Source organism: Odontomachus brunneus, unplaced genomic scaffold, assembly GCF_010583005.1.
Source record: "Odontomachus brunneus isolate Ranch 3 - 2012 unplaced genomic scaffold, Obru_v1 Obru_scaffold_179, whole genome shotgun sequence".
NCBI lineage: Eukaryota > Metazoa > Arthropoda > Insecta > Hymenoptera > Formicidae > Odontomachus > Odontomachus brunneus.
This window is the reverse complement of record NW_022639629.1, coordinates 657,419-684,724: the sequence shown is the minus strand read 5'-3', so window position 1 is coordinate 684,724 and position 27,306 is coordinate 657,419. Positions and strand designations below refer to the sequence as shown.

The window sequence follows — 27,306 nt, the reverse complement described above, 5'->3', positions numbered from 1 at the left end:
ATCCAACCGGTCAAGGCAAGATCTGGACATGATCCAACCAGTGAAGGTAAGATCTTCCAGATCTATAATAGAAAATAGGGGATGCCGTTTAAAAAAATTGAGGTGACTTTCATGTGACTTTCAAATAATTCTTCAAGGTCAAAGCAATGGTACCATCTTATGGTCCCCTCGAAACCAAACAACTTTTGTCTGAAAAATTTTTCTCTCCCGTGCTTGGTTTTCGACATATTCGACTGGATGGATTAAAATGGTCCACCCTGTATATATGATTGTGTACTATAATGCATAAATTTTCCTTAATTAATATCTAAAAATCTACGCGATCATTTATAAAATGGTAAAGGATTTTTTTGTTCAGTTTGACTTAATGTATAAGTATACAACGGCAGACAGCGCCACTGCAGCTCATTTACCATAACACTCGCGTGTGATTATTCACCAAATTTTTAATTAATATCTCGATTATTGCGAATATCGCAAAACGGTATAGGACTTTTATGTTCACCTCAACCCGTTCTACATTCTCATTTAATGTGAGAAGGAGGTCTGGGACACCCTTAACCATTCGAGCGCACTTATTTAGTGGAAGACGCATAAGTGCAAAGGTCGTGGCCGGTTTTTGGTATGGTAGGATACCCTCAGCGATATCGGGCTCATTTTTACACACTGTTCACATGTGGCGACCGTATTATATTATCTAGCGTTTGCAAGATATCAGTCAAAAATTCTGAGACCGCTTTTCTTTATTTTATTTTTCATAAAGACCGATTGCTTCGACAATCAATGCAGACAGTGACGATGATTGAGCTTCTCTTTTTTCATCGTGTTTTCCAACTGCGATTTTATTTAAATCAGTTAGGTAGGTTTTTTTATTTTGTTTCTTCCTTTCAACTTGATCGGTACGATTTTTTTTTAAATCGCTCGTTTGCGATAATTTAGGATTCGAAAAAAAAAGAATTCTTGTAATATACGTTTATTGCATACTGATTACGAAGATTTATTAATGTAAATGCAATAAAACTAATCTTAATTGAATGCAGAAAGGATCAAAATATCTGTCTGTTAATAAGAGGTGTCGAAGATCGTGTTTCGGACATTTGTTCTTATAAGTACGAAAAAAAAGGATTTGCTGCAGCAGTAAATTAATTTGCTATATATGCACAGTTAAATATAATTCGCTGTGTTAGTTACTTTTTCTTTGCTGCATGAATCTATTTCCTTACTGATAACAAGAAAATCTGCTTGTACAACAAGACAAGTAACTAACGCAGCAAATTTACTACAGATGGACAACTAAATATAATTTATTGCTTTAGCTACTTTTTTGTTGCAGGAGCAGATTTTCTTGTTATCTTAGCAAGAAAATTGGTTCCTGCAGCAAAGAAAAAATGGTTAACACAGCAAATTATGTTTAGTTGTCTATATCATTTTTTTCTGGAAGAGAGCTTGGACAAAATCTCCGAGAATATGAGAAGTATACGTATTAAGAGAGCAGTTTTACGATATTTTAAAAATGTAGTTAAAAACCCGAAGTTTCCCAAATTGGCACTCACTTTCTTAAAAAAAAAAAAAGATTTTTAGTTTTTTGTATTTTTAATCATGTTGTACTGTCACGATCATCTCCGTTAAAATAAATATTATACATGAGTATATAATAATGTTGCATATGAAATATGATGATGACTCTATAGGATGTTGAAAAAATCGTGTTTCGAAAATTAAAATGTTTTTTTGGACTATGAGTGTCCAAATCAAATCAAATCATACTTGTCTGAATTTTCCCTAAGGTAATATATTTTACTTTCCATATTCTTTTCAAAGCTATGGCTTTTCTCGTTTCAAAGAAAAAATTTTTTTTTTATTTTTGAGTTTGACGATATAATTCCGGAATCACGTCGTTCCAGAAGTTGACATGATGAGTAATTTAATGTTGCATCATGATGTAATATGTGTATGAAAATGAGTCCGATATCGTTCGGGACATCCTACCATACGAAAACCGGCCACGGCCTTTGCACTAATGATTTTTGCCGATTTATAATTCGGCTCCGAATTGATTAAATCCAATTTTTTTAATATAAAATAGAAGATCAAACATTTGACAATATTGATGTAAAAACCATCAAGAAAGTACAAGAGTAAAACATTGACTTACATTTGATTTAATTCACTTGGCGGTAGGACGGAAAAATCACTTTTTGAAAAAGTCAATAGTGAAAATTTACACTATAGTGCACTCGAAGAATTACTTATAAACTTCATTAATTTATACAACAAGTTCCATAACTAATTTACGATTTTATAATTCAGGTCACAATAAAAAAAAATATAGTTAAAAAAAAATTATAGTTTTTTTATAATCAACAGAAGAATAATTAGGACATATAATTATATATTCTTATTTGTAAGAAAAGACATTTAATGATGAGAGAGGAATAATTTATACAAGTCATCGTGTCGTACGTACGGAACTAACAGATGAGGTGTCCTGGCCGTACTTGCTACCTCGTTTGCTGTCTCTCGAAAACGACCTCTGTCTATCCAGAACAACGGGACAAATCGCCGTAGGTGGAAGGATGTGCACCGCATGCTCGCCGAGCGTACATTCCGCTCGTACTTGCGACACGCATCTATTATGCAGCTGCAACATTCCCATAAAATATGCACACAGACGGTCACAAATTCGCCTCATATTATCGTCTCAATTAAATTTCGTGTAATCATGTGCGCGCGCTGTTTCAACACTTCGTGCAAAATTAGTTCGAATTAAAATATTTCTACCTGCATTATGCGATAAATCGCGCGATGTTTATTAATTATAGTCGAGATGTATAATTGATTTTGCGCATACGCTGTTGAACAAACATCAAAAAATTGACAATTAATGTACTACTTGGTCGTGGGCAAATTATTTAATCGTAGAGTTTTCAAATTAAGACGAAGAGAGAGGGAGAGATAATATAATTAGGTGCTCTCGAAAGATTTTGGTATGCAATTTAAGCACAATTTAAAAAATGCAGTGTAAATTACTACATTTTTCAATAGAAAAGTTAAATTGTTAAATATAGTCAGAATTGGGTAAGTTAACATATATTTTTAACGAAATAAGTTTCAAAGTTAAAGCCCTATAAAATTTATTTAAGTTAAAAGTTATATAAACAAAAATTAACTTAATTAAAAATTAAGTTAAAATTGAGTTAACTAATTACAATAAAAATTATGCAATGCAATATATGTTTTTTGCATAATTAACTTTTTAATCATAAGTTTAATTTATGTGAAATGAAGGCAGTTTTTCGTAAAAAAAATACCGACCGTTTTGAGCTTAAAATTTCAAAAAAAGAACGCTAGCGCTCAGAAAGAGAAACAAAATTTTGCCGGCAACATTTTTTATTTTATTTATTTTACATTGTAAGCGCAGAGCTTGGAATGGTTTTAATATTAAATTATTAAATAATAAATTATAATTTATATAAAAAAGTTAATAAGTCTTAATGTTAATGCATCTTAAAATAAGTAATTTTACGAAAAAGTTGACTTATTTAAAATTAACTAGTTTAGGTTGAAAGTTATTAACTATTTAACTTTTTAATTTAACTTTTAATTAATTAACTAATTACTTAATCTTGATTATTTTCTATCTTGATTATAGTATATAATATATATTATAGGGGAGGTTTATAATAAATATAAATTGAAATAATATATTATTTTAATGTGTGTTCTCTCTCTCTCTTTCTCTACTATATTGTTCTGTAAATATAGCTTACATATAGCTTCATTTTTATGAATACATTAGGTTACTGCAGAAGATTAAGATTTGAAGTGTTTGTCAAGTAATATAGAAAAAAAAATTATTTAATTTCAAATAATTAATAATTTTTATGAATAGAATAAACCATATAAAATTTGCTAAAAGAATTTAATAAATAAAAAGAAAAGAATAAAATATATAAACACAATAGAAAAATAAAACAAAAATTTCGTTTGCTTACTGTACAGGGTGAGGCAATAATTATTACCACCTTAAATATTTTTTAATCCATGTAGTTCAAAGGAAAATTTGTGTAACTAAATAATATGATACAAAGAGGGCTATAATATGGCGATAATGACTTTTGTCCAAATAAAGGCACTTCAGAGATATCAAGGTCACCTTCACTTTTTTAAATAGAATTGATATATTTTGTTTCCATCATATAATAAAAAGGCTCAAAACAAGTTCAAAATATATAAGACATATATCATTGAACAAGATTAAAAGTAAAAAAGCGCTAAAAAAATACAGATACACCGTACACGATTGACTGATTTTTACCTAATTTTTATTTTATTTTATTTTATTATTAGTTTGTCCTGAGAACTTGCTAAGATAAGAAATGCTAAGATGTCTTTCAATAGTATATTTTCCATTGAAGTTTTATATTTTAATTGTTTTTAATATATATTATATACTATAATCAAGATAGAAGATAATCAAGATTAAGTAATTAGTTAATCAATTAAAAGTTAAATTAAAAAGTTAAAAAGTTAATAACTTTCAACTTAAATTAGTTAATTTTAAATAAATCAACTTTTTCGTAAAATCACTTATTTTAAGACGCATTAACATTAAGACTTATTAACTTTTTTATATAAATTATAATTTATTATTTAATAATTTAATATTAAAACCATTCCAAGCTCTGCGCTTACAATGTAAAATAAATAAAATAAAAAATGTTGCCGGCAGAATTTTGTTTCTCTTTCTGAGCGCTAGCGTTCTTTTTTTGAAATTTTAAGCTCACAGTCGGTATTTTTTTACGAAAAACTATCTTTATTTCACATAAATTAAACTTATGATTAAAAAGTAATGCAAAAATTCAATGAAATTAAACATTCCATTTCAGTTTATTTTCTATTGAAATGATACCATCTCAATAATGGTAGATACTTTAAGGAAAGAAAACAGACACTTTGCTGAAGACACTTTGAAGAACATCTTAATACGTTCACAGGATATCATAAATATGAATATAAACAAATTAGTATCGGTAGAGCAGTCCATCGTGCAAGATGTATTCATTTAAAAAACAATCTTAGCCATTTGAGATATCTTGGCATTTCTCATGTTAGCAAGTTCTTAGGACAAATTAATAATAAAATAAAATTAAATTAAATTAAAATGAATATCAGTCAATCGTGCACGTTGTATCCGTAATTTTTTTATCGCTTTTTTACTTTTAATCTTATTCAATGATCTTGTGTTATATGTTTTGAACTTGTTTTGAGTCCTTTTATCATATGATGGGAACAAAACATAACGATTAAAAAAAATGAGGGTGACTTTGATATCTCCGCATACCTCTACTTGGACAAAAGTCATTATCGCCATATTATAGCTTTCTTTGTACTATGCTATTTGGTTACACAAATTTTCCTTTGGACTACACGTATTAAAAAAAATATTTAAGATAGTAATAGTTATTGCCTTATCCTGTATATAAGCTATTTTGTTCTTCGATAAAATTTTATAATATTCTTGTAAAGATATTAAATTCTTCTTTCGAGTATATGATAATAAACTTTTGTAAAATTTGTGAGAAGTATATTTTAAGATTCTTATGAAGAAAATATTCTTTGTTGAAGATAATCATTACTTAAGTACTGATAATCATTACTTAAGTTAATAATCATTACTTAAGAGAACGAAAATAAGTTAAGTAATTGCTATTCTTAGCAGCAAAATAATATTTCTTGTATGTACTGGACGTTTTCCTATCCAAAGTATACTAAGCTAAATCGACACGATGAGACGACAGTTGTGTTATATTCATATCATTTTGAACAGGAGATTACTCACGGTTATCTGACACCATCTGCAGTGCAAGCCGGTAATACCGTTATAACTCTTGATCGTCTTTCTGCACTTGGAACATTTTCCATGACAATTGCCTTCGACCCAATGATGAACCATCGTTTGGGATGTCTTCTTACTCTTGACATAAGTGGCTATACAGGAGGCTGGTGCTCTCTGCACGCACCTCTCATGCACCGTATACTTGCAAACTGATTAGAAAGAGGGAAAAGAGAAAATAGATCTCGTTACTGGACGACAATTACAAGCATTTCTCTTGTTTTCTTTTGGTTCTGGATAAACACGCGTTTTTACCTTGTTCTTCGAGAGAAGCCATTTGCGTTTAGTTTTGCGCGATTGTTTTCTCGTTCTCGCAAGGCAACTACGGTCGATTATGGTTGTTTTAACCGTCGCGAAATACAAATGGTGGGAATATCGGGGATTTCTTACTCACAAACGCAACAGAGCCCTTTCTTGCCGAGGCCAACTAGCATGTTTAGACAGAGGTTGCAGTAAGCGGGTTTACTGAAGTGCTTCAACCTCCACAGATGGTTCCCATCCTCCTTCACGTGGGAATCCAGACCCAAAAGAACCAAAAGGGGGATTGTCGTGAGGCCGCCTCGTTTCCACTCCTCCAACGAGACCGTACCATCCGCATCGTAGTCGATCTCTAGCATCATGTCCTGCAGAATCTGAAATCAAATTGCACCTGCCGGATCATGATCGGTCTTTTGTCGCAGCTGCAAGAGAAATTAACCGTAAATTCCTTTTGCTTCTTGTAGTGGAAAATAGTAAAGGTCCTATCGCAGATAGAAAACTCGGAAAAGTTCTATCTTCAACCCTCCGCATTGAAATCGCATTTTCCAGACGTTCTATTGTTTATAAGTCAAAATTTTTCAGCTTAAGCATATATGGAATATTATGTTGCAATGGTTTAGACACAACGTAGAGACTGGTTTTGACACAGGGAACTCGCTAAACTGTCAAAACCGAAAGTTATTATCAGTAGATTTATGTAGTAATACTATAATTTTAATAACATAATTAATAATATAATAAATAATACCAATAAAGAATAACAATTAAGAATATAATTAATGCGCAAGCGCCCGTCGGTAATGATTTTAAATTTTGACAATTTGTTGAGATCTTAACTGCATTATGTTTTAATTTTGGCAACCGAGTATACACATAGGGATAAAACATCTTTGCTGCGCTTGTGGAAAGCTCAAATTCAAGACCCTGTAACTTTTTCATTTTCTAATATTTTAGTATAAAATTATGTAAATTTATGTAAATTTATATTATATAATAACCAAAATTATTAAAAAAATATCTCATAAAAAGTGTTTTTCTGTAAAATAAACTTTGACAGATTAGTGTAGTTAGACATTTTTGGAGAAAAATCGGCTATGATAACATCTAAAGAATGTATTGCAAATTAAGGACATATTTTCCTATTTCCGTTCATATACACACAAATTTTTATAGGATGTTAATAGGTTCAACATGGAAAAAGAGAGGTTTCACGGAAACGGCTACTGTTCTATCATTATTTCGTTTTTTATTTTCCAATATACACAACATTTTTATTAATATATAATCTAAACTCACACAATAATCTAAATACACAATAATATAATATAATTAATAATATAATCAATAATCTAATCTAATCTCACACAAATTTTGTAATAAAAGATTAAAAACAAAACAGCTAGAGTTTTGAATTTAAGTTTTCCACGCGTACGGTAAAGATGTTTTACTTCCTCAAGTCACAATTACGAGTCGTTACTGTAGTTTGCGCAGTAGTCGGTTATGATAGTAGTTAAAGTGGCAGTACAGTGTAAATATTAACCTTTTATTATACTCTTATCTGATAGATGAGACTACAATAAAGATACTTACATTTTTCTTGAATCTTCTGTTGTAGTTGTAATGTCGGACGTCTGAAGGATCATCTACAATGCGGCCGCAGTTATGTCCTAAAATTGTACCACTAATCAATAAACCGATCATGTACTTATTGTCCTCGCATAAATTCGTAAAAATGAAAAGTTTCATTGATGAGTTCAATAAAACTTCCCATTTTTCACGAGTTTGCACAAAGGAAATAGGCACATAATCGATTCATGGATTAGTACTACGATTTCAGGACGTAACTGCAACCGCGTTGTAGAAGATCCTTTATATATTATTATTCGCCATGACATAACGAATTACCGCGTATAGCTCATGAATAGTGGCTTGTAATTGCGCTCATTTAATGCGCTTTTACCGCAAAAAAATATGTCTAAACTGTTCTATGTAACTAAGTAACTGTTCTGTAAGTAATGTATGTTTTTGTAAGCGCCAACTTAAATAACCACGTAAGTGTCCTATCATCTAAATACCAACGCAAGAGATAAATTAAAACTTCTCGCGAATGTGCGAAAAGCGATACTTAGCTTCACTTACCGGCTTTAATTCCGTAACGTCCCAGCCGAGATATTCCGCGACATTCATCATCTGATTCACGATGCAGTCCATCTCCTAGATACACGCGATAATGACATTAGTAACAAAGATAAAGGGCTGTTATGCACATTGATCGCATGATATATCTAGGCGATGGCACGCCTATGTTAACGCACATGATACATCGCCTGCTAAACTGTGACTCAAACGACGCGATTGAAATATTGACAATTCGTTCTGCGCTCTAAATAACGTTTTATACGTATACGATTCGCGCACGCGTTTGTGCTTGTATATGTATGTCAAACAGATTACACATACTTTGCTAATATATCTTTGATTAAGAAGTTCTGGTTTAGAAAAATAAGAGTTTTTTATATGAATTTTTCAAAGAAACGAATAAAGATATTAATATAGGGTTTTGACTATACTATTTATCATTGTTTTAAGTATACAAAAATAAAAAAAATATTAAAATTTTGTTCAGATTTTTTGTACTAACCGCCGTGTGTCGCCGAAGATTTCTAACTGATGAACAATATTAAAGCTCGTGTAATAATCTGAAATAAATGAAACAAAAAAATTTAAAAACTTTATTAAATTTGCTGGAGGATATGTACTAAATTCTTTAATAAGTTTCTAAAATTATAATATTTTTCTTCGGACACTAAATAAAAGGTAAAAAGAGAGGAAAAATGACTTTTAATTTTGAAGTGTTGACATTTTGTTCAATTTCGACTTTTTTCATATAACAGTTTATTCTACATTTAATGCAGTTTTTAAATTGTTTGGTTCTATTTGTTTTAGATTATTACACGAGTAATGTTATCTACCAATTAAAGGCGTTCGGTGACACACGGCACGAAAAATTTGAACAGAATTTTAATATTTTTCCTAATTTTTTTATACGAAAAAAGAAAATTGAATGACAACGAAATTTCAATTCTCTTTAAATAAAAAGAATAATTTTGTATACTTCCTGGTCACTTAGGGTATATAGTATCCCAAGCAATTTTCAATTTCAAATTACTTAAACATTTAAAATAGGGCCACCGGCCGTTAGTCAAGACTCCCAACTATACGTTTCGGTTGGCTCGGCGAGGCGTCAGTGTGTTTCCAGCAGTCCGTAAAGCAGGAACGAGGTGTAGTGCACCCCATTGTAAAGTAACTTTTTTTCAAGACCAATTTATAAATTATTTTTTTCCAAAAAATACAGATATTGAGTAGTAAAGTTTCGGAGTTTCCAGACCTAATGTTATTATTTGAAAATTTGGCGAATTTTTGAAAAAAAAATTCATATTTCCGAAACTCTTAATTTAACGCTAAATCTAAGTATATGATTTTTTTTGTTTTTCTAACTATTGGAGCATGTTTTTAACAATGTTTTTAGCAATGTTGACCTTCAAGACTGTGTCAACAGCACTAAATAATGTAAAAATGCGATCTGATTAAAACACGAAAATGACATTAGGGTATGCCACACCCCATGTGACCAACTTGTTACGATTAAGAAGTGTGACCAGGAAGGGCTAAAATAATAATAAATCGTAAAAACTCTATGTTGATATCTTTAATCTTCTTATACATTTCTTTGAAAAAATTCGTAAAATCCTCCTATCTTTTCGTCTGTATAAACCAAAACTTTCCCTTAAAACCATATATTTTCCTTAGCTGTTTACACGTTTCTCCATGATCGAGCGGATTCGAATAAAAATAACGAAACGGTTTCGTCCGCGTTCTCATTTCCATCCGTTTTTTTCTTCCTTTTTTTCCTGCGGTTCCGCGATCAGCATAGTAAATATTTATCGAATATTATCGAAGCGATGCGCGAATTTGTATGTCGCGATATTAATAATTTATTCAACGTGAGACTCATTATGTGTCGATGCCGCGCGTTTTCTCGACATAGTTTCATGTCGACGTGCAAATCGTTCTATACATAGGTATAAGCATGAATATGCATGCGTGTCTAATCCGTTGCACCTGAAGCGACGCGAGTTAACGGATGTATCGGGCACCTAAGCGCTTGAAATCGCAAGTGGTTTCACACGTGGCACTTTGCTTATCCTCGAAATTACATTACCGTATTTGTGTGTGTGTGTGTGAATCGATGTTACGTGGAATTTCAAGAGTATTTCGTAAGTGTTCTGCGAAATCCCGACTGAAAGCCAGGCAGCTCCGTAATAATTTAAATTGTTTTATTAATAAATTGAAATCTGCAAAAAATAAAGCAGATTTCAATTATATTCACAAATTAATCGCACACAGTATAAAATGTATATAGGATGTATATTTTATATGTTTATTTATTAATTTATTTATTTTTATGTGTATTATACTTTAAGTCGGTGTGTTATACTTTTTGTTATATTGGTTCTATATTAACCTTGCAAATTTTGTTGCAAATGAAAAACCAACTTGGAGAATCTTGAGATATCATATTACTATAATTAAAAAAAACTGGCTTTTAAATTGCTAGGAAAAAGTGAGTTTTTTTCCGAAATATTGGATTTCTTAATTTCTGAAAAATTGCTGTTTTTGCTACTTAAAGAGAAGATATTTTAAGAGAAAATGTTTTATTTTCATTGAGAAAAGAGAGAAGAATTAACTATAGTTTCATTTATTTATGTGTGGTTTTTATATCTAGCATTATCATAAATAAAAAAAAGAAACTTTAGGATCAGAAATTATGAGATAAAACATGCAAGAATTAGAATGTCATCGTAGAATCTCAGCTTTTAATAAGTACCTTCACGGTATAAAACACTTTCTGTAATAATGTAGTGATTACTATATAATCGATATAAAAATATAATCGATATAAAATTGCAATAATACTAAAAAATATACAGGATACATAATATATAAAATCTGCTGTCAGATTTTGTTTGCAAATTCTGTCAACAGAACAACAGTAGATTGTGGACACAGATAACCACGGATTTATTAACAGGTCATGTTCAATTTGTCAGACTGCTAACAAATTGCTTATTGGATTCATTTATCTTCAATTAAATACACGCAACTATCTTCTTTGCGGAAGCAAATGTGGCAGATTCTAATTAAATACGCATGAATTTTTCTATCTCTTGAGAAAGAAACCGAAAAAACCCGCGAAAAATTGGAAAAAACTAGTTTTTGCCTTTAAATCTATAAATATTATCTATAAAAATTACATTGTTGTATGTTGTATCTTGACAGGATGAATGAATACTTAAAAATTTTACTTGAAAATCTATAAATATTATCTATAAACATTATTGTTGTACTTTGAAAGGATGAATGAATATTGAAAATTTTACTGACAAAATACTAACTTTTTTTACAAAGTTTATATTGTATAAGTTGCACAGAGTTACAAATGTTTTTACACAATAACAATACATGCAAAAATGAATTGAAGCATTATTCAATATATGAGAAAAATGATAAAAAGTTTCAAAATCGACATCGTGAGATGTCACATAAATATTTGCCTGATATAAAAGTTCTACAGCTTATAGATATCAAGCATATGTTTGCTCTGCTCAAGAAAGTTTCAAAGAACATCGTTGTACCTTTACAACTGAATTTAGTGGCCTAAAAATATACGAAAAGTTGACAAAAGGATTTTTATATATGTATGGTTACCTTGATAGATAGGTGCATGTTTTGGTAGTAACTTTACTATTCGATTTGTACTAGTTCGATTTGCACTTTTTATAAGCTGTTTATATGACGTTCACATTTATCACATAGGGTGACGAAATAGAATGATGGAAATACGAAAGCATAATAAAAATTTGCTCTGAATAATATAATCATGTAAAATGCAATATAAAAATTTGAGTATAAATTTGTAATAAAATTGCTGCTGTATTAATGTTACAAAAAATTTACATTATTGTATAATACAAATTTAATGATCAATTTAAAACAGTATATTTATCTCATAAATGTGTAATTGAAAAATTATACTGTTTCTCTATACCATTGATTGTCTCACATTGTGATAATGATGGCAGTTTATCTGACTATGTTTCCCGCTAAATATAAAACAAAGTAATACACATCTATATAAAATTTATATATATAAATTCATACATACATACATACATACATACATATATACATACATACATATATATATTCATACATACATACATACATATATATATATATCCTTATTCTTAATAAACTTGATAAATCGTGAATCTTCTGTATAATAAATATTTTCATATATCTGAAAATGTATATGAGTATACATTCATATATTCTACCGCTGTCCATATTCCGTCTGTATCCTTCACCTCAGTTTCTCAATTCCGCATTCCTCTCTGTTCTTATATATTTCATTTGTAGCATATAGGTACGATAATTTGATGGGAAAAACGCATATTATTTAACCCGATGCCAACGACAGTCTAATTAAATATTTCATGTGCCGACTAAATATTTAAATCGTTCACTGACTTAAGTTGCACTTCAAAATATCCTTTTAGAGGAAAATTTTATTGAAAATTTATAGTTTACGTTACATATAGAGGAACTTGGATAGTACAATCGAGTCGTAGGGCATAGTGGAGTATTGTTGATCATTTTTTCAAGAGGTACTGCTATGTAATGAAATGTTTTGCAATTATTGCTCTTAAATGTATTTCATTGCGTGCTATTAACAGTCATCATAATATTTTCCGTTGAAAAATACTAGATATTGTTTTATGTGTTTAATACTTTTTCCGCTAATGCATTGAAATTTGTTTAATACATTTGCATAAGGCAAGCAATAATAAAATTCTGTTTTTGTAAAAGTGGTGACTCTATTGTCTATTACAAGTTTATATAACATACTTAAATATGTAAAATGTAAGAAACATGTAATACTTATTATTATTATGATTATTGCTTAGCAAAAAATCGACTACAATCCATTCAGAAGAAGCGCTCAGTTATTCAGATTTTGTGGTTAATATTTCAACCACTTGTGGACATTTTTTTTATTAAAATAAATGTGACTGAAAACTTTGCATAAACACAAAAAATTTGTTTATGTGCACTAATCTGGTGTATTTGCAAATTACATTCATATAAAAACATTTAAAAAATGTAAAGTTATGTTACAAATAGATATATTTTCATTTTTTAAACAGCATTTTTTATGGCAAGTACTTGTATGGTTATGTGTAGACTTGTTTTTCAATAGGTATCATCTTAAACCACAGTCCGTTTCGTTAAAATATTCTACACGTTATAGTCGAATGTTCAGTACAAAACAATAGACATTTTGAATCTTACGTGAAGTGATTATAGTAAAATATATTGAATTTATAAAACAAAAATATATAAAAAAGAATTGTTTGGTATGTCTTTTTATATTAAATATATAAAATATATTAAACAATTTCTTCTTGTTATTTTAGTTAAATACCTAAGTAAATATCTATGATGTTTTATACTACTTAATTAAACCTTATACATTTCGGGGCATAACGGAACTACGCCGTTATGTTCTTAAAATATAAATTGCATTGTATCTTTTCATTTTCTATATCCCAGAAAATTTATATTAATATTTACCATACTAAATATTTATTGCCATTAATATTTTAATCATAAAAAGGTATAGTTTTATTATTTCATAAGAAAAGTTATCAATAAATAATTATAATTAATTAAACATGCAGCAATATACATTCTTATATATATTGCGTGTCGTAATAAGTCTTTAAAGAACTTTTGCAAATTAATGATTAAGAAATAAACAAGTTTTGTGAGATATCGCATTTTGCCCCGCGCAGAAGGCATATATGATGAAGTTAAGTGGTATTTTTAGAAAAAATATTAATTTCGGTCTTTTTAACTATTTTTTTTTACAGTAAAACTTGTGTTTTTTCTTATAGAGAATATTAAAATCATATTAAAAATATTCAAATAATATTTTAATGCAATATGATTGATTTATCTATTTCCATGTTTAAAAGTTACTTGAATATCTTATGGATTTCTTATGGATTTCTTATGGATTATCTTATGGTTTTCATTACGTTTCAGTTTGTTTCACTATGAATTTTCAGTAAAATTTTCCTCAAAAAAGGATGTTTTAGTGTAACTCTCGTGTTTGATATAATACTCGGAAAAATTGTTGTCTAAAATGTTCGAGAAATCTGGAAGTCTTGAATCTGGAAATCTGGAAGTCTTAAATGTTAATTGTTGTGATCGTTCGGCTGTTCAGTGTATAATACATATAGATGACATAACCCTTTCTGTCCATTGTTTTAGTGCTTACGCGCTTTTCCGCGTTCGAGTCATTGCGCGTTCATTTAGTACTACAACTGCTCACAAGCACGTGACGTACATAACTTGACTGATATTGATATAAAACGTTTACAAAGTGATCAAGTCTTATCTCTAGATCATTGTTTAGTATGCCGTTTAACTAGACAATGCCTAGATTCGTCAGGATTCCGGTGAATAGTTCCAGGTCCAAGGGTGGTTTGCTGCTCCAAACAGTCTGCTTTGGGCAATCATGCGCACGCTTGATTAGCCTAGTCACGTCATTTGTTAGTTGTCCGTTGGAGGGGCACGTGCCTTTTCACATGCCACTACTCACCAACGTGGGACTCCCACACCCCGGCGGTTAGTGGCTAACCAGTGTTTTGATTTGCGCTTTTTGGTGCCGGTTTACCAAGTTTCTGGTTCTTTTGATGTGGATATCTCTTCTCCAAGACTATTCTCACCAGCATGGACCATTCAGCACTGTTTGGGGCAGTAGACCACTTGGACCTGGAACTATTCACCGGAATCCTGACGAATCTAGGCATTGTCCAGTTAAAAGGCATACCAAACAATGATCTAGAGATAAGACTTGATCACTTTGTAAAGGTTTTATATCAATATTAATCAAGTGATGTACGTCACGTGCTTGTCAGTGAGCGCTTAGTGAACTCTTGCATGTGATTGGCGTATTTTTTTTTAGATCTAAAAGAATATATTAATCGAATACAAGAGCTCACTAAATGTTCGATGCGATTGTTATACTGAATGCACGCATTGTATTTCGAGCTGACAAGCAACATACATATCGCGACGCGGAGTATGTGGATCATTGCTTTAATTATAATTTCTGTCGTCGAGTGATTAAAATATTTCATTGGCTTTGTTTTGAAATATTTATTCGGGTTCTCGTCGGATTTGCGTTACTTAACATTCCGCGCCTCCAACCAGACAGAAGTATTCGCGCAGCGAGTTATCAGTAAGTTATATGTTTTAATTTTTGTAGATAATATCGAAATTATGTTATGAGCAGGAAAACAAACTATACTGTATGTATTTTTAACTAAATATTTGCTTCAAAACTTACAAAAACAAAGTAGAAAATTCAATATTATCTAATAGCGCATAATAAAGTGCGCTCTAGTTATTAAAGAAAAAATGAGTCATGTATCCTTCAGATAAGATGCGAGCATTGGAGTGTTGAACATGCATTTTTTTTATCAAATCGTCATGTAAGTGTTAGTGTGTGAGTATCCAGATTGCCTCGACGGTGTATCTCGTAGTCAGGATGCTAGATTGGGAAATCAGGATAGAAGACGCAAGACACCGAGATGCGGAGAAACATCGTATATTTTCAAGGTGTGTGTACAGTCATTTATTATGCAGGAGATTTCCGATTTCAACGAACACCTGACAAACTTGCCGTGAGTAAAGAGATATCCGAGAAATTTAAGTCGGCATTCATAGCACGTTACCATTTGACAAGTAATTATTATTTCAGTCTCTCATTATTTCTTAATTTATATATGTTCTTATTTCATAAAATAAGAAATATTGGTCGAAACAGCCGAGTAACGGTTCGTGAATACGAATTTGTAATAAATTAAGCTGTCAATTAAAGATCATAAATAATTGATAATTATTGCAAATAGCACAAAAATTTTTTAAACGGCTGCGAAAACGTGGCAATTTAAACTATAACATTTTCATCTAGTTTAGCTATAACGTCATCCGCTATAATGTCATTGTGACGTTTTGACGAAGCAGTAGCAGCAAAAGTGGAACGACATTTTTAGGCTTTGAAAACGATGTCGCATTTTGCTGCACAACTATTTTGCTGTAAAGAGATTATCAGAACCATATTACAGCAGTGATAGTCAAAATGAAGATAAATAAATTAATAACAGAGAATGTTCTACGTATGTAAATTAATATTCAATGAAAATTAAATTTTAATTTTAAAATTACGTAAAAATATTGAATAGAGAATTAAAAAAAAATTTATTTTATTCAATTGAGATTGAACCTCGGGTAACCGAGAACCTTTGCCTCTCTCACTAAATTTAGATAAAACAATTTTGAAATTAATAAATATTAATTAATTGTTGCAAATTATTATAATTTATAATACGTTATATAAATTATAATTTATATGTACGTTATAAATTATAATAATTTATAACGTATATATAAATATACTAGCGGGGACGCAAATTCATAAGTACACTGATTACAGAACTATTCACATATCCTTAAGTTAACTTAAGGATATGTGTTATTAAGTTTATCCTCATTAAGGATGTGTTATTAAGTTTTATCCTCATTAATTAATAATTTTAGAGTCGCATAAATGAATGTATAGGTCCACTTGATCATTACATAGGGAAGACCGGGATATGAGAAACATATCCCTGAGATCTACATGGTTTCAGAGGTATGTTTCTCATACTCCTGTGCTTTTTTAATATTTATCTTGATAATAGGGTACAAAATCACGAATCCTTTTAAGACATAAATACTTTTTACTGAGTTTTATCATCGGAATAATATTACAGTTAAGAAACAGAGAAAAACTGATTTTGTAATAACAAAATAAATTTTCAAGCTTCTTGAAATTTTCTATTGAAATTACATTCTATTAATATCACAAAATAAAATTAAATGATGTGTTACTAACTAAAATTTTTTGCAAATATATGATACTGTTTCTGGTAATAAATGCAATTTTTATTCATAAAATGATTGAAATAGAGCATATGGGCGGAAGAGATAAAGTTGACCGATAATTAAAGGTCGGCAGGAAGATTGTGAAGATGTCTCGCGGAAATTCTGGAACTACTAATCAAGATACACATTTTTACGTGATCTTTTTTACCCTACTGGACAATTGAACCAGGGCAAGATTGTGTTATATTGTTGCATACTCGTATTCGTAATTTGGTTATTACAAGACAAAATATGCGGTTAACAGGGTCGTGGCGGACATTAATACATAGAAGAAAATTGCTTCTATTATGTTTATAGTCAGTTACAACAATTAGTTGCTTGTAAAATTATAATATATAGGACATTTGTGTATAGAGTGCTTTTTCAAGGTTCTTCAATATGGCAAAAATGGGAACTAGTAAGCATTTAAACATCAAGATAGAACCTGTCATGTTATATCTCGGGATTCTCCATTGATCCTTCGGGTTCGATGAAACTTGCAGATTTAATATAGAACTATAATTCTGACTCGGGAAACTATTTAAAGCTAGAGAACTTTTACATTACGACATTATACACAGAGAAGTTTAAAAAAGCGATTATTTAGTTTGATTTTCTTCTTTTAAGTAATGATTATCTTCAACAAAGAATATTTCCTTGACAACAGTTTTAAAATGTACTTCTAACAAATTTTAGAAAAGCTCATTATCATGTCAAGAGGAAAATTTTTATTCTATTTACAGGAATAATATAAAAATTTATCGAAGGAAAAATTGATTCGATTTTGTGTGTAATAATAATACATACACACATACACACACAAATTAAATTTATATTTTAGTTTAATATTCTCGATTAAAATGCTAAACTTATTAGGATTTAGAATGCATTTTGAATAAATTTAATTTTTATGGTAAATTCATAACAGATTCGCGAATATATAAACTCGTAAAATACTTGAAAAAAGCAACATTTACTTGAATGCAATATGTATTTTTCTGTATGTAATTGTGCGTGTAAAAGTTATATTCTGGAGAATTTTTGAAGTATTTTATATATTTTAAAAGTAATCACAAAAACAACGTTTATATATAAAATGAATTATTAACGCGTATACATGTGTATGTAGCGGTACCTAAGCTAATTCGTTCATTCGGCTTTCTGGCTTCTCTCAATTCGCCGGGAGGTCAATGATACGCGTCGCTATTAGAGAAGCGGAAATTGTACTCGTTCCATATAATTCGCGTTGTAGGGGATCAAAGGGTACATGTCAATTGATGCAGTTATTACGAGTGCAGTCAGCAACATAGAATTAATAATATTTCTCTCGTTTATTAATATAGTGAAGCTATTCCATCCCATTATCGTTACTCGAGGGACAAAGGTCGTACTATTTACTGTCGTGAAAAAGGTAACTTGTCGTCGATCTAAATCAGAATCAGCATTGTTTCACATGTAAGTGAACGACAACATTTTCACCGCATGTTATATATATATATATATATATATATATATATATATATATATATATATATATATATATAAAGTACACACACTTACAGTATTTTTATTAATGTAATTGTATAAGATATATTTAGTTTCTTTATATGAATATATAACGAAAAATTATCGGTATTATATATGCATATGTGATGCTGATGTAGTAGATAATATATAAAACATAATATACATAGATAATATACAAAACTTCAGATTTCTGTTATTATTTATTATCTTTTTAAAAGAGCACCTTTCTCTCTTTATTACTTTCACCGTGCTTGAACGTGCGAAATTTCAACCCTGTCATTGATAAAATATAATTGCTTCCCGCTTGAAAACTATTATAGTCGCGACATTTTTGTATTAAAATTTTTGTTTTGAAATATTTTAAAGAATCTGTTATTAAAATATCATGTGGTTTCAGGACACCCTGTACATATAATGATGTATGCAAAGTTTCATTATGATCTAGAAGTAAAAGTTTAAAAAAGTTAGGAATAATACAAAATAAATAAATAAACTAACTAAATGTGGTGTTAAAGCAAAAATTAATATTCTTGATTGAAATGTTAAACTTGCTAAGATTTAAAATGTATTTTAAATAAATTTGATGCTTATGATGAACTTGTGACAGATTTGTGAAAATACATACTCATAAAGTGCTTGAAATGATAAATACTTATTTTAACGAATTATGTATTTCTGTGTATATTTTCTGTATATACATAAAGCAATTAACATGTTGACTACCACGCTGATTTTAATTATTTAATTGAATACTTAACTGAAATTTAAATTTCTAAAGATGCAATAAATAAATATAGTCAATAATGCGTCTATTCATAAGCTCATTTCATTAACTCCTTATCGGCTATATATTTAATTTGTTACATGTAGTTGACTACATTATACATGAAGAAAATATTGTAATAAAAATTACAACAGAATTTTTATGAACTATACAGAATTGTGATTGAAATGACTGCGTATTGTTTAAAAATGTTACGTACGTTTGACTTTTTACTACTAAATTATTGCAACTGCTTGAATTCTTTTTCTATCGTATATTTGATAGATCGTCAAATTTACTACTATAACAACTTACTACAATTTCAGTATATATTAGGTGAGCAAAAAAGTTCTGATCTTTTTTTTGCAAAATTTAATCTTTATTCAAAAACAAACAAAGAAATATTAATCAGCGAAATATTCCCCGTTTGCATCAATGACCTTTTGCCATCTTTCAGATAGCTTGCGAATTCCTTAACGATAGAAGCTCACCGGCTTCAAAGCGATAAAGTCATCAATGCATTTTCGTATCTCTTCAAATCTCACAAAATGTATATCAGCCAAGTGATGCTGCAGCGACCGGAATAGGTAATAATCGGAAGGTGCCATGTCTGGGCTATATGTCGCGTTTGGGAGAAGTTCCTAATCTAACGCAGAAAGATATGAGTCGCTTTCACAACATGTGGTCAGACATTGTCATGAAACAGGATCACTTGACGACTTCGTTGGCCAGTAAATGACCTCTTTTCTTCTAATGCATCACTCAAATTGGTCAATTGTTGTTCAGCACAAATCATTTCAGTGGCTTCAGCAGCATTTTTCTTCAGATAAAACGCGAAGTGGATGGAAAATCGAATATGCTCTTTTGTTATTGCCATCGAACACTACTGATTTTTGAGGTTATGTGCATCAAACGCCAAACCGCATGGCATTTTAGAAGGCAAAATGTCAACGTTTTAAAACAGCAAAAGGGCGGGAAGATAAATAAAATTTAAATTGTTGTTTCGGTTGCACGAAATCTAAAGCTCAGAACTTTTTTGCTCACCTAATATATAGCCCAGTTTTACAAAGAATATTGTAAGAAGAAATATAATTTTAACGTAATTTTTACTACAGCTTTTTCTACGTGTACATAAATTAGTGAGATGCGGTAATATTATAGTGACCACTATGCCACACGGCAGTCAACATATTAAGCATTTTTTCGATCGATATGAGAGATGTTTTCAGCACGGCGAATGTTACGTACATGCGACGCGCCGTACGATTCGAACTGATAACGCTTATGCTTGACTCACATTTGTATCAAGGACACCATTTCCATCCGTGTCGTATAGCCGGAACATGACTGAAAAAAGAAACAATTATCGAGTCAACGCGAGTCGAAATCGCTTGTGCAACAAGTTGCAGTCGCACTGCAAGTCCGGGCGCGATGAACTTGTAACAACTGTGGCAGAAAATTGAGAATGACTGCCGGTCGACACGCGAGTTCTCTTATAAATCCCGGGCATCTGCCATTCTTCGTTCTTTCTTACGCGGTTTACGATTTCGTTCTTGTAAAGCGAGGCATTTGATTAGCCGAGAAGCTAGTTACATTACCGGAAATTTCTCGCGCGCCAAAAAGAAAGGAAAGTTTTCCCCTTTCTCTTTTTTCACGAAAGAGTTTCTGCCGCGCTTTTTCGACACTTATTACTTTCAAAGTTAAATCAATTCCGCGTGGGCGAGCAGGTGCGCAATTTTGGCGAGAAAGTTAGGCGCCGGGAGTTTTGAAAGGAGAAAAAGAAAGAAAAAAGAGAGAAGGTGGGGGAGATTTTACGACGATATCGCATATTTCGCTAGTCAATTTTTCGCTATTTATGCGTACGCGCGTGAACATGAAATACCGTTCGGCCAAAGTTCTTCTGAAAACGCGACGTGAGATTCTGTCATTGTAATTTATGTACGGAAATGCATTTTCGATTATTCAACAAGAAACAGATTATTCAATATTCAAACAGTTCACGTAACCGTGACGTAACTGTCACACCGTCGGTCCAGCAGGAACAATGCGAATATACGTTAATCTTCCTTGGCTAACAAATTATTCGAGATAGAAAGCGCTTTCGCGAAATTCAAGACAATTGTGTTGTCGTTTTCGCGGCGAATACATACATTCCAATTTGTCCTCAGGTCTGCCGGCTTCCAGTAGGGACAGGTAACAAACGATATCCTTCAGGCTGACTTTCACGGAGTGGACATCTATCGTGCTCTGCTTCCTGACGAGGTGCCTCATTTCTGCAAGCAGAAAGCCGCTTTCAATTAGACGAGATGCTACATTAAATGTGTTACACTTACCGTTGCCATACAGAAGAAGAACTCAGTTTGTAATTAACTTTTTTTATTTGAGGATCAGACAAAAAATCGGCTATAGGAACAGAAGGATTCCTGTAGGAGGTTGCTATATAGTCAACTGTTCTCAGACATTTCAATCGAATTTTTAAACGACATCAAACAAAAGAGACCCTCACATGGAAAAAAACGATTGACCCACTAGTATGGATTCAAACCGAATTGAATCCAGTTGGCATCACCAGATTTATGTATAAGCCACCGTACAATTTTTTCGTGTAGTTTATCCTGTCTGTATATATAGTACATAATACTATATAATTGTAGAGAAATAAATAAAAAGAAAGTAAATAAAAGGAAAATAAATAAAATCTGATTATTGACCAATACCTGATCGATCAATCAGTTCAAGTTTTCGTGCCAATATCGTTCTATTAATATCGTTAGGATATTAAGATAAAAGGTTTGTAAGTACATAGGAATATTAATTCACGATTATTTCATATTTTTTTAGAATTTTTAAGGTTTTTAAAGACGGTTTATTTTTTATCTCAAGTTTTTAATTCCTTGGCTATGATTGATTTCGACACTGATTACTATGCGTACAGCTTTGACGCTTAACACGCATAATGGATAACACGCTATGTGATTTATTGTATTTATTAGTATGATGTATATATATTAGTGTGATATAATAGCTAATAAATTAACAAAATTTGTATTTACATGTTAAAAAAAGTGAATAAACTATTGTGCTTAGTAATGACAACTTATTCACTGAATCTTATTTAATGCAAATTTTAGAAGAGAATATTACTATAGTGATGTTTTGTCTTAAATGATTACTTAACCGGAAACCACTATAATGGCGTGTAATATCCAAAAGGTTATAGTCTAATATCCAGAATATTTACAGTCGCGGTAACAGAGATATCTTTCCTCGTGTGTCACCAAATTCTTTCTTTTTCATTAATTTATTATTAATTTATTAAGTTACATGAACTGAGATCATGTTGCAGGCGGATAAATCAGCGGAACAATGAAGTAAAGCACATTTACATGTTACAATACCGACATAATTTCGTATTTTGCCTTGTTTTCTTTTTAGTTGCACTGTTTTCTTTTTAATTGTATATAATTACAAATGTTTATTCAAAGTAAAAGTATACAGATATTAATAAAGATGGCGAAGTACTTTAGGTACGTTAGGTTATATCCAAAGAGCAAAAAGAAATTTGTAAATAAAAATTTAAAAAATTTGTTATATAATAGGTCACTTCACCATTCAATAGTACTTGCACTTCTATACAATCAAATAAAAAAACAGTGCGAAATACGAAACATTATGTCAGTATCTAGCATTCTCTTGAACATCCTAATAATTGCGCTTATTTTATCTATATTCAACGAATCTTTTCACTTTTTTTCTATTCGTGTAAGAATATTACTGTGGATTCCGTCGAAACCATAAAAATCATATATCGTAGTGTTGTATTGCTTTCGAGCTGAAATGCGGCTTCAACCGGGACGTTGAATCCCTTGACGTTGTATTTCGCGAAAAATTCGTTGTATTTTCGTACGCTAAAGTACCTCGGGCAAAGTGAAAATCGCTAGACTCACGATATAATCGGATCTGTCTTGCATTTTCCGAGAAATTCGCGGTGCATCTGCGACAGCAAAGCGAAATCCAGCTACAGGAGACCCACGGCGATTTCGGCGGCGATCGGGACGTATTTTTAGATGAATGTCCGCATGAGTTTGTGTAATTGTGCCGTAAAGTCTGGTGAACCTGTTGCTTTGATCGCGACGGCACGATTGTCGATATAAATAAATAAGTAAATAAATGTGTATATATATATATATATATATATATATATATACATACATTTATTTAAATAAATGTGTATGTATATATATATATATATATATATATATCGGCAAATTGTAATTATTATAACATAGATTGTTATTAACGGCGGTTCTTGATACAGGTCGACGACGCATAGCCGGTATTTTTGGGCCGCCTATTTATATTCAAACCGTGTACTTTTACGCGGATCAACGCGACACTATATCGATTGGATTGCCGTCGATAACATTTGCTCTCGCAACCGAACGCGCGCTATCATTTCCAAGTGAAATTGGAATTGTGCGAGAAACTTGAACTTATCTTGAATGGATTCAGCTTTCGACCGGAAAGATATAGGGAGAAAATATTGTATTGAAAAAATTACAATACAATTTTGTAATCTTGGACTGTACAGAAATTCTCATCAAAATTGCTATATGTTTGTTTAAAAATGTTATTGTACTTTATTGTTAGTGTGTCATACTACAAAATTATTGTTAACTATTTGAATGAATTTTTTACCACATATTCGATAAAATATAAAATTTATTTCTATAGTAATTCTTGTAGTATAATTTCAGTGTATTTCGGTTCAGTTTACAAAGAAAAACATTGTTAAATTAAACACGATATTAACGTAATAATGTTGTTTTCTTCTAAGAACAGCGTTTACTCAGTTTATTATTTTTTTTTAAATAATTGTTATTTGCAACAAAGAATATTTTCTTAACAATAATCTTAAAACATGTTAATCACAAATTTTAGAAAAGTTTATTATTAAGTACTCAAAAAGGAATTTATTATCTTTATAAAAATATTGCAAAAGTGTATTGAAAAAAAGTTGGTTCGACTCTATACTGTGAGAGAAAAATATTTAACAAATAACATATATATATTTAGTGTGTGCACACTGATAACATATTAATTTCAATTTAAATTCTTTTACCTAAATCGAATAAATAATTGTTTTTATGAAAAGCTAAGATTAAAAAAAAATGCATATTTTTTATTTGAAAAATATTGTATATATTAATATAAGTAAATATCTTAAGAATAAATCGAATAAATATATTTTATTTCTTATATATTTTTTTATTCAGTATAGTAAGCAAACCGAATTTTAATTTAATATTTTTGATTGAAATAAAATTTGCTAGAGTTTAGAACGTATTTTGAATCAATTTAATACTTATGATGAATACTTACGATAATTTTGCGGATATATAAACTTGATAAATACTTGAGACAAGTAATATTTACTTAAATGCAATGTGTACTTTTCTATGTGCAAACTTTGCGTTTATTTATGATAAAAAGTGACAACTGATACGTCAAATGCTCTTACGTTTTTGCGGTACATAATCCTGAATTCATGGAACTTACACTGGTTGCAAGTTCCGTTTAATTCTGCCTTTGAGATTTATTAACGATTGGCTTTTGACAATTTAACCACGTCTTGTTCGTGCAAAAATATTGAATTTGTGGTCCCGACGCGACTTGAGTTTGTCCTCGAATACTCTGCCAGAGACGGAATAATCGTAGTCTAATCGCGACGATTCGATTTCTCCATTCTTATTTCTGGCCGATGTCGCGTCTCGCAGAGGACTGATTTTGCACGACATGTTAAAAATAAAATTTCGCACGAGACGACGACTCGTCTCCCGCGAGCTAACGCGGCCATGCGCGCGCACAAGCTTTGTTCATGCGAGATCGTACATTTTTTCACGCTAGGACAATCCAATTTGTTCCGAGTGAGAGCTGCGAAAGAGCATCGGTAACAACATGCGAAGGTGTGAAAAAAATATAAATCATTCCGCAACGAGGGAATATAACATGCTGATCGATTGTGGGCATTGCGATTAATCTTCGTAACGTACAGCGCATGATGAAACTCCGAACAAATTCACCGAATTGCATTATATATATATATATATATATATATATATATATATATATATATATATATATATCTTGGTGCTTACATTTTTTTACAAGTAACTTTCATTAAATGATATACGTCGATTTTGTTTATCTTTCATCGTTTAATGTAACATTCCAAAAGATGACTATTTATGCAAAAAATTAGTTCAAGATCAATTTTAGCACTCATACAAGGTTTCTTATTTTAATAATACTGTAAAATATTTCACAAACAACGTATTTTAAGATAAAATACTTCAGACTAAAATTTTGTTTGTTTCGATGGTAAGTAAGATGGTGATCTCTATTTGAGGATAAACAAAGGTGACCTCATCTTATCTACACCAAAACTAAAAAACTTTAATCTAAAATATTTTGTTTTAATGCATTTGTTAAATATTTTATAGAGAGTGTTATTAAAAAAAAAAATATATAATATATAGTGTTATTAAAATGAGTATTAAAATATAGTGTGTTATTAAATTGAGTTATAACATAGTGTGTTAAAATAATTAGTTGAAATATAGAGTATTATTAAAATATGGCTGTTAAAATAATGTTAAAATAATTATACAGGGTGTCTCAAAACAACCTCCGAAGCTCTCGTGGAGACAGTACGAATTGAGATGAACATCAAAGTTCTATGCCGCCTTGCAATATTCTCAATAATTATAAAGGTATTAATTAAACACACAACCATACGATAGCGACATGTGTGCTTGTACATTAGGTCAAACTGAACAAAAAAGTCTTCTACTATCTTCTTAAGAACTTTGTAGATTTTTAGTTATTAATTTAAAAAAATTGGCGAATGGTCGTTTGCGATAATATATTAATGTTCTCTAATTAATAACTATAATTTAATAAATTATTTTGTAGTTATTACAAAAACTGAATGGTAGCGAGAATTATATAATTATTATGTAGTTCTTGTGACTATTTAGCTTTAGTTGCAATAACTACAAAATAGTTTACTAAACCGTATATATCAATTTTACATACAAAATTCATATAGTTGTCACTTATACAGTTGTCATCAACATAGTTTTCTCTCTGTACTGTATCGACGATATTTTGCAAGATCTGAGCAAAGCTCTCGTGATCATTTATATATATTTTTTTCTTAATACGGGTAAGTCATTTTATCAAGGTTTATTGGAGATAATCATATAATTCGTACAATACAATTATTGTTTGGTTATGTTTCCTGTTAATAAAAGTCCCTGATAATTATGAGGAACGAGCAAGTTCAGTAAATTGAACTAATTATCATTTACGAGCAGTAACGTTGACTACCCGGTTTAGTTAATTTTGTGTAGCGAATTGACATGTTTATCTTATAATACGTGCTTTAAAAAAGGACGCCCGAAAATTTTGCTGTAAGTTCAATCACAATAGATTTTATCTCGTCGCACAATCAGACCAAAATTTTATTGTTCAAATTATTTCTCGGAAATAATTCTGCGATTAATCGTTAAATCGCAAAATACTAAAGGAAACAGTTTTCTCGCAGGCTTTTATCCCAATTACGTGTATAATTGTTTATATAAAGTAGTTTACAACACATTTCTTTTGACGAGTTTATGAAGTTAAAAAAGAAAATTATTTTTTCAAGCCAAGAAAAGCAATGACATTCAGGAATTTATTAAAAAAAAAAAAAAAACTGAGT

The 27,306-nt window shown here is 30.5% G+C and overlaps 1 protein-coding gene across 2 annotated transcripts in view; it reads right to left on the bottom strand.

Moving 5' to 3' along the window:
• Window positions 1–27,306, bottom strand: part of LOC116851579 (diacylglycerol kinase 1) — a 396,727-nt gene that overhangs the window by 19,734 nt on the left and 349,687 nt on the right. For both annotated transcript variants that reach the window (XM_032831133.1, XM_032831134.1), the window contains 6 exons: window positions 21,692–21,814; window positions 20,839–20,888; window positions 8,294–8,368; window positions 6,291–6,528; window positions 5,843–6,048; window positions 2,468–2,641 (listed from right to left, as the gene is read on the bottom strand). In XM_032831133.1, the coding sequence (XP_032687024.1) occupies window positions 2,468–2,641; window positions 5,843–6,048; window positions 6,291–6,528; window positions 8,294–8,368; window positions 20,839–20,888; window positions 21,692–21,814 (866 nt within the window). The remainder of the gene's footprint in view (window positions 1–2,467; window positions 2,642–5,842; window positions 6,049–6,290; window positions 6,529–8,293; window positions 8,369–20,838; window positions 20,889–21,691; window positions 21,815–27,306) is intronic.